We start from the raw sequence: 12,439 nt of genomic DNA on the forward strand, positions 1-12,439 counted from the left end.
TCATCTGAAAGTGGAGATTAAAAACAATGCCCAGTTATTATGCGAGTTTAATGAGATGATGCGTGTCAGGGGCTTAGCTTGGAGCTGGACACCTAACAGGTCAGTGAAAGGTGGATGTATGAATAGATACCCAGAGAGATGGTGTCAGTAAACATGCTGTGGTTGTGGCTGGGAGTGGGCACCACTACTGAGAGATGGAGCCTCGGAGCTCCTTTTATGGGCAGGGGAGAATGAAATGCCACCAAAAAGAGGGAAGACAGGACCATAGCTGGACCTCAGGGAGATGGAGCGTGTCAGTAGCCTGTGGCCAGGGACTCAGGTGCAGAGGCAGCCGAGGGGACTCTAGGACCCGGAGCTCGGGGAGCGTGCGGTAGCCGGCGGCGCGCGGCGCGTGAGGCGAGGGGGAGGGCGCGGCTCCCGCTCCAGCCAGAGGCCGCCTCGCGCCCAGCCGCATCTCGGCGGGCGGGGCCGAGCCCTCGGGCCGCAGTGCGATTGGCGCAGCCGCGTGGGTGACGCAGACGGCTGGCGCGAAGCCCCGCCCCCCGCCGGCCCCCCCCCGCCCCGCCCCCGCGCGCTCACGCCGGCGGGTCGGCAGCCTCGCTCTGACTGGAGCGGCGCCCCCGCGCGGAGTCCGAGCGTCAGTCGGTCCCGAGAGCGGCTTTGGGGCGGCAGGCGGCGGCCAGCGGTGCGCGCCGACCCGGGGAGCCGGCGGTGTCCGCGGGCGTCGCGTGAGGAGGCTCGCAGCCCGAAGACTCGCGCAGCGCGATGGCACCCATCGGCCTCAAAGCCGTGGTCGGAGAGAGTAAGTGGAATCGGGGTCTTCTCCGCGGGCGGGGCTGCGGCTGCCCGGTAGGAGCCCGGCGCCGTACCTGCCCACCGCCCCGGCCTGCGGGCTGGCTGCTCGCCCCGCCCGGCCGGGGGCTTGTGGCCGGGAGGGCTCCGTTATTCCGGCACCGCCCTCCGAGGGCAGTCCCTCCGGCCTCCTGCGGCCCGCGTCCGCTTCCCTCTCCCCCAGCTCTCCCCATCCCCTTCCACACCCTGTCCCTCCCTCCCCTCTGCACCCCACTCTCCCCTCCGCCCATCCCTCCCCTGTATCCCCATCCCTTCCCTTCATCCCCGTCCCTCTCTAGCCTCCACCCCCTTCACCCCATCTCTCCCTTCTTCACCCCCATTTCTCTCCTCTTCACTCCTCCATTCCTTTCTCCTCCCTCTTCACCCCGGGCCCCATCCCTCCCCTTCACCTCGCCGTTACCCTCTGCTGTTCATCACCCTCCCCTTCTGCACCTCATCACCCTCCCTTGCACCCCATTCTTCACCCCATCACCTTCCCCATCTCCCTACTCCCCTTCCTTGCTTTCTTTATTCCCTAAGCCCCCTGATTCCACTCCCTTTTCTTGCTCCAGTCCCTCCCTCTCTCCCACCCTCCTTCGTGAATCGTGACGAGCGAAATCCCGGCCTGTGTCCTCCACCTCCCCCGCCCTCCCCTCTTCCTCCTCCTTCCCGGGGAGCCGGAGCCGCGGTTCCCGCTGCAGGGACCCACCTGGGAGCGGCTCCGCGCGCCCAGCCCGGGCCACTCCCGGGAGCCGGAGGGAAGCGTTCCCCAAAGGCTTGGCTCTGCGGGGCCGAGGCCACCTCTCTCCTCCTCCGCTTCCCGGGTCTTGGTTTCCAGGGCGGGATGTGATCAGGGTCCGGAGCCCCCCTAAATCACACCAGCGGCGAGGAAAGCTGTCTGTGCGGCGGGAGGAGTGGCCCTGCCCAGCACCGCAGTCTGCAGTCTCCCTGTTTGCACGACTCAGCCCTGGCTCGGCTGCACGGTTCGGGCCGTTCCAGCCTCCATTGCAGGGAGGAAATGGTTGTTTATGCGTTTGGATGAAAGGCTCTAAGTAAATGGGTTTTTAAAAAACGGATGGTGGTGAGTGCGGAGCGAGGACTGATGTTGGTTATATTTGGAAAACGGAGTCCTCGGTGCTGAGATTGGTGCTGTGTAGACTAACTGCCTCTTCAGGATTTGGGCTATTTCTTTGAACAAAAACTGTAAGGATTGCTGTGGGTTTTGCTGCCTCTTTTGGAATTAAGAGAACGTTAAAACTGGGCTTTTCTCTGGAGGAGAGGATAAGAAAGGACATAGAATAAAAATGGTGGAGATTGGTTTCCCTTCCAGTGGTTCTCTCCTGTTGCAGCACACATTCTCCTCTACATCAGAAGAAAACTGTTACAAAAACTGAACCCCAAATGAGCAAGTTTTTTTTTAAGTGCCCACTATAATACCTGCCTTCCCCTTGCAGTAAAGGTGAATCAAGGTGTTTAGGGCTGGAAGGATCATAGGGATCCTGTAATGTCAACACCCTCATTTTAACTGCTGGGGGAGGGGGGATGGAGGCTCAGAGTAGTTAAGTGACTTGCCAAAATCAGTGTTAATTAATTTTTAAAACTCAGTGTCTATTTCCTTGCAACATGAGTAAATAAAAAAATAACTTCCTTCCTAATTCCAGATATACTATTTACTTCCAGTGCCCTTTATAAAGTGTTATGGGCCCTGGGCAGGTAGCTCTGTTGGTTATAGCATAGTCCCAACGTTATGGGTTCAATCCCTAGCCAGGGCACATATAAGAATCAACTAATGAATGCATAAATAAGTGAGACAACAAATTGATGTTTCTCTCTCTCTCTCTCTCTCTCTCCTCTCTCAATCTCCCCCCTTCCTTTCTCTAAAATCAGTCAATAAAATAAATAAATAAGTGTTATGGAATATGGAATAGGAAGAATGTGAATGTTACATTACAGTCTTTCAAATGTTTTGAATAAGGTGTGTTTAAAACAAAATCCTTAAGTATTACAGAAATCAGGGTTTGGCATCCTTGCCACTTGCCAAGACCTTGTTCATGCAGGTGGCTCCTTAGTCCTCCCCTCCCCTTCTTTTTTAGAAGCAAGCATAAAGGTAAAAATAAATCAATATCTAATATGGCCAAAATTTCTTTTCTGAAATAAAGCAAAGCCACCTTTTATGAAAATAAAACCAAACGAATTTTACATATAGTTGGGAATGTGTGAACAATGTTCTATTCCTTTAACAATTGAGTTAGGTATACATTTTGGAAATATTATTGTAATCCTTTGGCAATAACAAGGTTAACGCTGGCTCCTAATTTTGCATGGGGTTTCTAGCTTCCCCTTTTTCCTCTAAAAATAAAAGTGAAATAAAGGTGTGTTTTTTTTAAATACCCAAATGCACCACTTTATTTATTTATTTTTTAAAATAAATTTTTATTGATTTCGGAGAGGAAGGGAGAGGGAGAGAGAGATAGAGATAGGGGCCTCCTGCACGCCCCCTACTGGGGATCGAGCCCACAACCCGGGCATGTGCCCTTAACTGGAATCGAACCTGGGACCCTTCAGTCCCCAGGCCGACGCTCTATCCACTGAACCAAACCAGCTAGGACAAAATGCACCACTTTAAATGTCATTGTCAAGCCTGGCCTCCCAATATAAGTTAAAAACTCATGGTCACTGTTTATCATATTTCCTCATTAATTTTCTTATAGGACTTAAATGATCTGAAGTGATCTTCAGTGTTTTGTTTGTTTGTATATGTTTGATTGTTTCATTCCCGTGGAATGTCCAGTAGAGCAGGGTCTCTGTCTCACAGGTTCCCCACTGTATCCCCTGCCAAGCTTGTGGCTGGCTCATAGTCGGCAGTCAGTGAATACTGACTGGATGAATGAATGAAGGATACGATGGAGAGTAAAATAAATGTAGTCTTGGCTTCTTGTCTCACCTCTCTGAGTTGAGTTTTGGAATGGCAGTAGGTACAGGCACAACAAAAGTAGAGGAGATGGGTCAACTTTAGTTGTTCACTCAGTAAATAAAAGTTTGTTCAGAGCCTGTGAGGAATTCTAGGGGAATGAAAGGTGACTAGCATATGGGGCACTGTCTTACTGTGTGACAGGCTGAGACAGTCCTGAATTCGGAGGTGCTTTCCCTGCCCCAGGTTTTCCCTGTCACTTCCCTACACACTTAGGGTATACTCTGTATTGCACTTGTTTGTGTTGGTCTTGCCCAACTAGACCAGAAGTTTCTTTTTTGTTGTTGTTCTTTTGGTTAATCCTCATCTGAGGATATTTTCCCATTGATTTTTAGAGAGAGTAGAAGGGAGGGGGAGAGACAGAGAGAGAAACATGGATGTGAGAGAGACACATCAATTGACTGCCTCACTCAAGTGCCAACCAGGGCCCGACCAGGGCCTGGGATGGACCAGGGCCGGGGATTGAGCCTGCAACCAAGGTATGTGCCTTTGACTGGAATCGAACCTGGGACCCTTCAGTCCTTGGGAGGCTGACGTTCTATTCTGTGAGCCAGAACGGCGAGGGCATGACCTTGCCTTATTTTTATGTCTATCTTTAGTGTTGTTTATTAGGTCTTGGTACTCAGTAAATATTGAATGAATGACTTAATCTGCTGTGTAGCAGATCAGAGAATGGGCTCTGGAAGCAGACTACCTGGGATAAATCCTGATCTACCACTTATTAGCTGTGTGATTTTTGCAAATAATGGAACCTTTTTGTGCCTCAATTTCTTTATCTACAAAATGGGTAATAACAGCACCTACATTGTGGGGTTCTATAGTATTAAATGCTATAATGCAGGTATAGCATTTAGCATAGTTCTTGGCGTGCAATAAATTCAGTAAATATTATCATCATGAAAATACACAAAGAGGGTCAGTAGGAGTGTTAACAGTATTTTGAGAAGAGACACACTGCCTCTATCCTGTGGGGCCCGAGTTTTGGGGGAGAAAGTAGAGTCTCGAATATATTTCTTGAAAAGGTACAAATGATCTGGAAAATGGAAGAATGGACCTGAAGAACATATGGACGATTTGACCCAATTTCTTTTCCCAGTCCTATTAATTTATTTACACTTCCCCCCATAAATGTTGTTTTCTTCTGCTCGCTATAATGAGATTGTAAGAGAAAGGACAATGACATCTTTTGTAGAATTTTTATATATTTTTTATGTTACTAGATTATGTTTCAATTATATAAATCCATGTTGTATAACCCAGAGTTTATTCCTGTTCCCTGAAGTTTTGTCAGTGTGTTACAAAGATGCAAGAATTACAAAATGTACTGTTTGTTTTTCTTTTTTAAAAAATCATTTTACTTTTATTTATTTTAATTTTTAAATATATTTTATTGATTTTTTACAGAGAGGAAGAGAGAGGGATAGAGAGTCAGAAACATCAATGATAGAGAAACATCGATCAGCTGCCCCTTGCACACCCCCTACTGGGGATGTGCCCGCAACCAAGGTACATGCCCTTGACCGGAATCGAACCTGGGACCCTTGAGTCCGCAGGCCGACGCTCTATCCACTGAGCCAAACCGGTTTCGGCAAAATCATTTTACTTTTTAAAAATATTTTTTTTATTTCAGAGAGAAAGGTAGAGGGAGAGAGATATAGAAATATCAATGAAGAGAGGGAATCATTGATTGGCTGCCTCCTGCACACCCCACACTGGGGATCGAGCCCACAACCTAGGCATGTGCCCTTGACTGGAATCAAACCTGGGACCATTCAGTCCTCAGGCCGACGCTCTATCCACTGAGCCAAACCAGGTAGGGCCTGTTTGTTTTTCTTGTTGTTTTCTAGCTATTAGCAATTTCCCTTCATATTTGCTTATCAAAATCATATTTTTTTGGAAAATAATGTAGTTGCCATGTGTACATTAAACACATACCTTTTTCAGATGGGGCCATGATTCATAGGATGTGTCACAGTTGAGAAGTCACCTCGATAGAAGCAGTCTTCATTCATTTCTTATGCTTTTTTTTTAAGAAACAGAAAGTATATTTTGAACTCTATTAAGTATATGTTGCATTTTTTCCATTTTAAAATTAAGGTATAATTTACACACAGTAAAATTCACCCCTTTTAGTGAACAGTTCTTCAAATTTCAGCCATTACACACTCATGTAACCACCACCATTATACACTCATGTAACTACCACCATAGGCAACCAAGAACACACAGAGTGGAGAACCCGAGGACAGACTGCTGTCTACACACCTCGAAGCTGACAAATGTCTGTCTGAGCCTCACCAGGCACATGGCAGAAACCCAGTAAACCCAGGGCATCCACATTGCCATCAAGAATGGATCTGAGCCCTAGCCAGTTGCTCAGTGGTTAGTGTCAGCCTGCAGACTGAAGGGTCTCAGGTTCCATTCCGATCAAGGGCAGGTACCTTGCTCGGTTGCAGGCTCGATCCCCAGCCCCCATAGGGGCACGTCTCTCACGTTGATGTTTCTCTCTCTCGTCTCTCCCTCTTCATTCCACTCTCTCTAAAAATCAACGGAAAAATGTCCTCGGGTAAGGATTAACTGAAAAAAAAAAAAAGGAATTACAAAGGAGTGATACAGAGCACTATATGATTACATATAACTGGGAGGCTTGGCATAAGACAGGAGATTAGAGAAAGCTTCCCTACGGAAGTGACATTTAAACAACTTGCTTTTAGTTCCAGTTTGCTGAGTTTTTGTTTTTAAAATCAGAATTAACTTCTTTTTCAGTTTCTTTAGAGATCCTATAGTTTTAAAATTTTAATATAATAATGGAATAGAATTAATTCTAATATTGATCAATCATTACACTTTTTAAATAAACTTTACTTGATAGTTATGTATTGTTTTTGTTTTGTTTTGTTTTTTAATATATTTTATTGATTTTTTTTACAGAGAGGAAGGGAGAGAGATAGAGTTAGGAACATCAATGAGAGAGAAGCATCGATCAGCTGCCTCCTGCACACCCTCCACTGGGGATGTGCCCGAAACCAAGGCACATGCCCCTGACCGGAATCGAACCTGGGACCCTTCAATCCCCAGGCCGATGCTCTATCCAGTGAGCCAAACCAGCTAGGGCTTTTTTTTTTTTTTTTTTTTTTTGTATTATTAAATTTTACTCTTTATTTTTGCATCTATACTCATTAACGTTTGAGCCTTCTTGTTCTTTGAGCATTCCAAGGATGGTCCCATCTCAAGGCTTTGTCTTTGCTGTTCCTTGTGTCTGAAATGTTCTTCCTTCAGACGTCTGCATGCTTGTTTCCTTAATTCCTGAAGGTCTCTGATCAAACACCACCTCACCAACGAGGTCTTGTTTGAGTACTTTATTTTATTTTATTTTTTAAATCCTAGCCCGAGGATATTTTTCCATTGATTTTTAGAGAGAATGGAAGAGAGAGGGAAAAACAGAGAGAAATATCGATGTGAGAGAAACACATTGATTGGTTGCCTCGTGCAAGTGCCCTGACCAGGACCTGGGCCAAGATGGAGCCTGCAATTGAGGTATGTGCCCTTTAAATTGAATGGACCCCAGAATGGAACTCGGGACCCTTCCGTCCGCAGGCCGACGCTTAGTCTATCCACTGAGCCAAACCGGCTAGGGCTTGAGTACTTTATATAAAATGGCAACTTTCCTTGATTTTCCCCAGAATTTCCTATCCCTTACCATTGCTGAATTGTCAAATCTCACATTTCATTCTCACTGGTTTGTTTGTTGATCCCTGCCTCCACCAGCCAAACGTAAGCTCCGTGAGAGCTTAGACTGTTTTGTTCACTACTGTGTCCCCGGCACCTAGAACAGTGCTGGTACATAGTGGGCCTCACTAAGTATGTGGAATGGACAATTGAGCTCTATATTATACATAATATTTCTTTCTCTCTTTAAATCTGTTTTAGATCTTCAGCATCAGAATTTCTCCTTAAACTGATTGGGAAGGTCCCCATCTTTTTACATGTCCCAGAATAGATCAGATAACATGGAAATCCCTTCTTTGAATGTTAAAATGATTTATCCATAAAACTATTTGGGGGAGTGGGAGGGCAATGGGGGGGATAAGGACACATTTATAATACCTTAATCAATAAAGGGAGAGAAAAAAGGAAAAAAAAACCTATTTGAATTTGTTGCTCTTGTGGGGGAAGAGGATTAATATTGAGCAGCCTTTTACATTTGTTTTATTATGATTTGTTTATTTAGGCTTTCTATTTCTCCTTGAGTCAGTTTTGACAATTTATATTTCCTTAAAAAGTAGGCCTTTCAACTTAAATATTTCAAACTTATTGACTAAATTAAATTTGTAGGATTTAAAAAAGATATTCTGTATCAGTAGTTGTGATCTCCTTTCTCAGTCTACCCTGCTTGTTATTATTTTATGAAAATACTTGCTAGAGACTTGTCTATTTTAATTGTTTTTGTTTTTTAAAGAAAAAACAGTTTCTTACACCTATGTTGTGGGTATATGTTCTTAATTAAATTCTAATTGTTTGGTTAATTTTTTTCTTCTAATAAAAACATCAAAGGCTGAGTACAAATCCCATAGGTTTTGTTCCCAACCCCCTCCCATAGTTTTTAATATGCTATATCCTTGCCATTTATTTCTAAATATAGTCTTTCTTTGTATTGAACTAGATGTTACTCTTATGGAGTAATAGTAGTTTAAACTGGGGCAAAATTTCCATAAGAGGTGATTTGGGACTCAGGTATCATTCATGTACTAACCATCAGATGTCAGAGAGCTAAGGTCTGCGACAGGGTCCAAAAAGGGCTGATGGAATATGCTCTGAAACGTTTCCCCTCTGGCTCTTTTTGCACACAGCATCTCCTAGGCCAGTGGTCAGCAAACTCATTAGTCAACAGAGCCAAATAGCAACAGTACAGCGATTGAAATTTCTTTTGAGAGCCAACTTCTTCTAACGCCACTTCTTCAAAATAGACTCACCCAGGCCGTGGTATTTTGTGGAAGATCCACACTCAAGGGGCCAAAGAGCTGCATGTGGCTCGTGCGCCGCAGTTTGCCGACCACGGTCCTAGGCAAACAGGTATTTGGCAGCTAATGAAGTATCTTTTCTTTAGTGGAGTAGCCAGGCCAAACTTTATAGTTATCACTGGCAACTCAACAGCCATAAATTTTGAACCCTACTCCTGTGGTTGCCTTTAGGGGAACTGCTTGGAGAGTCCCCAACTGGATCCTACTCTTTGATTGCCTCAGTCAGCTGCTTCTGTGCAGGGCCATTGCTGTTGCTAGACAGGGTGGGTATCTACGACTTCGTTTTAATTCCAGCAAGTATGAGTTTTACTTGCATATTCCCCCCATGCTCATTTAAACATTTTTTTCTTAAATTAGCAAGAAGCAGTGTTGGGTATTGGGAAAAGTTCTGGACTAGAAGTCAGATTCCAGCTAACAGTCCCAGTTTTAATGCTTAGTGGTTGGGTGACCTGGATGTGTTATTTAACCTCTTTTTAAATTGAGAAGTCTAATCCCAGCATTGTAGAATTCTTTTAAGACTCACATAAAATAATATGCAAAAACATTGCTTGGGAAACAAGAAAGAGTCACTATAAGGGGTTATTATTATTTTACAGATATAATTACAGAGATTAGTATACCTGCTCAAGGTTACTGAATAAATCATTAGAAGAATCACGGAAATGAGTAACTTTTTTGATAGACACATAATCTAATAATCGCTAGACAACAGCCAGCTATTGCCTACTCTGATGCCCTTTGGGGAGGTTTGCATTGGTTAAAACAAAGTAATTCATTCTGATGCACACTAATCTGATCTTAATATACGTCTCTGGGGCTCTAAGCAAGAATAACTACTGATAGCTCAAATTGTAAGCTCTCACGGGGCAGATTTCCAATAGTCCTTTCTTTCTGTTTTTTTTTGTATGCCACTGACATTTTGCTTTAAATGTCAACTAACTAATTATTTGGTCTAAGAGCTGACCTTGTAGGAAGTGAATGAGATATTAAGTATTTATCACACTAGGAAAGCCTATTTTATTCTTGAGGGTGGAAATAGAGGTGGAGAAAAGTAGAGAAAAACAAATTTTAAAAAAATCATTGGAGCCTGGGAGGGTTCTGGGACCAAGTTTTCCTTCATTTGACCAACATTCATGCAGTGTCTCCTGCTTGCCAGGAGCTGTGCTAAGGGCAGCAGATACAAAGCTTAAAAGCAGACCTGGTCCTAGTGGGAGTTAGACAGGCAGTGGTGATACATCGGTGAGGGCCCTGCGGGGCAGGTGGTGTGACGACTTTGTTTCCAGTGTTGCCTTTGAGAAGTTGGGAGACATTTGATTGCAGTGCCTTTGTATGTGTCCCATGTCTTCCCCTCTGACACCTTCGATCTAGCCCCAGTGTTCTGGACTTCCATAGCAATTTGCCTTGGCACTTGCCTGTTCTTATCCATTGTGTTAGACCAGGGTCAGAACATTTTTTATTTTTAGTTGGGGGTAAAGGGCCAGGTAGTAAATACTTTAGTTTCTGTGGTCCAGGTATGGTCTCTGCCACACATTATTTTTTTTTTTTTTTTTTTTTTGTCGTACCACTTTAAAGTCTGAAAGCCGTTCTTAGCTTAAAGTGTACAAAACCAGCCTACAGGCTGCATTTGGCCCCCGGGCCGCGGCACCTGGCACCATTGACTTCTTCAATGATTTCACTAGTTTCTCCTGAGTTTTCTCTTTATGGAATTCCTCCTATTCAGATGTTAAACCTCTTGGACTTGTCCTCTAATTTTATCTTTCTCTTCAGTTATTTCTCTCTTTGGCTCTTTGCCTCAGCTTTATCTTCCAGCCCTTCTATTTAATTTTTAAGTTTCTGCTGTCAGGTTGTGTAGACATTCTAATAGCTCTTTTTAGTTTTCTTTTTTACAGCCCCTACTCTTGTTTCATGGATGTGGTGTCTTCTTTTATGTCTCTCTCTCTCTCTCTTGAAAAACTTCTGCCTGGTCTCTTTCCTCCAGGTTTTATTTACTTTGGTCTCTACTTCCCATGTAGGAACTTTCCTCGAATGTGACCCACACCTGGCTGGCTGCTTGTGATTAGGAATGAGAGACATACGGAGACATACGCTGACTGGGAGTGCTGACCTCGTGGATGGCTCTGACTTGGGTGGGCTGTTTGTGGGGAATCTCCAATGTCAGAATCTTTAGATTTCCTTCTTGGGCTTGATTCCCCAGAGAAGTCTCTTTCCGGCTCCTGCCTGGGGGATAAAGGTCAAGCTGCCCAATTCTGGGAGCTGAGTGGATGAAGAGGGCCAGGGACGGAGGGTGGTTCTCACAATCCCCACATATGCTCACTTAGGCCCTGTTTTCAGTATTAGACTCATGCTCTCAACTGTGCTTGGTCCCCGGTCCAGGGGCTCTCTGCACTCAGGAGGAAGGTTCCGTGTTCTGCTATGTTGGAAGGACCATCACCCAGGGAAGGGAGGTGGTAGAGTGGCCCTGGGATGTGACTGTTTCTCACTTGCCTTTCTGTCAGCGTGCCTATGCCTCCTCCTGTTCTTTTAAGTTCCAGAGGTGCCTGGCACTGCCAGTTCCCCACGCTGGTGAGGCATTTTCTGTGTACGTTTGGTTGGTTTCGTGGCCCTGGCTCAGGACTCCACTTCAGCTGGATTCCGCTCTCCTGGGCCTGCTGTCAGCTACCACACGTTGTTGCAGGAAAGCAGACCACAGAGTTGGAGTTTTAAAAGAAGGCTTTATCATTGGTAAGAACTGTGTTCCAGGAAGGAAGGAGGGGAGTGGCTGCCAGCCAGAGGCCGGGGACCACCACACCCTGGTTCCTTAACAGCAAAATGACTGGCTCTTTTGGCCGCAGTGTTCCTTTCCCGCTGACTGGAGTTCTAGGGCCAGTTGTCTGGGCAGCGAGCAAAAGTCTAAGTGAACAGAGACAGCTTGGAAAATACTTGGGACACCCCAAGTCCAGGAACTTCATTCTGAGTGGGCTCACGAGCTCCCTGGGAAGCAGGGAATCAAGTGAAGCCTGAAGGCATGTCTTCTGATACTGGGCACCCCCTCATAGACCCCAACATACATCCCCAGTGGCGTGGTCCTTGACATAGAACTCTTCACTACATTATATAATTTTGAGAGACGGCTTCCCCAGTCAGTTCTCCACCACCCCCCCATCCCCTAGCAGAAGGCAGAGCAAAACCGTTGTCCCAGCACACATTCAGAGGGCAATATTCAAATAATGCCCAGGTAAATGGGGGAGGGACAAAGAAGGCCCATCTACATTGTCATACAAATAATGACCAGAGAGAATTGCCTCTGGTCTAGGTGATTTAAGCAGAAAAGAAAAAAAAAAATCAACAAAACATTTTGTAAAAGTTTGATCAGGAAAAACAACAGAAACATGGCATAAAGGCTCAGGTAAAGAATTTGTTTTTTAAGTCACTCTCAAGCATAAAAATGACAGTCCGAGAGCTCACATGTCAGGTAACGTGAAAAATCAGAACGAAGTGGGAAATGGGCCAGCCAGGCCAACGAAATAGAAAACAAAACGTGATGGCATGGCAGAACTAACAAACCCATTTAAAACATACGAAGCAGAATGTTTTCTTTAGAGTATGGGAGGCTGACGAGGAAACCACCCGGTCTGCA

At 45.2% G+C, this 12,439-nt stretch overlaps 1 protein-coding gene across 1 annotated transcript in view; it reads left to right on the forward strand.

The window, feature by feature from the left end:
- The first annotated feature begins 612 nt into the window (after positions 1-612).
- STXBP1 (syntaxin binding protein 1) overlaps positions 613-12,439 on the forward strand; it is a 49,450-nt gene continuing 37,623 nt past the window's right edge. The window contains exon 1 of the mRNA XM_008152612.2: positions 613-802. Within this exon, the coding sequence (XP_008150834.1) occupies positions 766-802 (37 nt within the window). The 5' untranslated portion in view covers positions 613-765. The remainder of the gene's footprint in view (positions 803-12,439) is intronic.

This window comes from Eptesicus fuscus, chromosome 15, assembly GCF_027574615.1.
Source record: "Eptesicus fuscus isolate TK198812 chromosome 15, DD_ASM_mEF_20220401, whole genome shotgun sequence".
Lineage (NCBI taxonomy): Eukaryota > Metazoa > Chordata > Mammalia > Chiroptera > Vespertilionidae > Eptesicus > Eptesicus fuscus.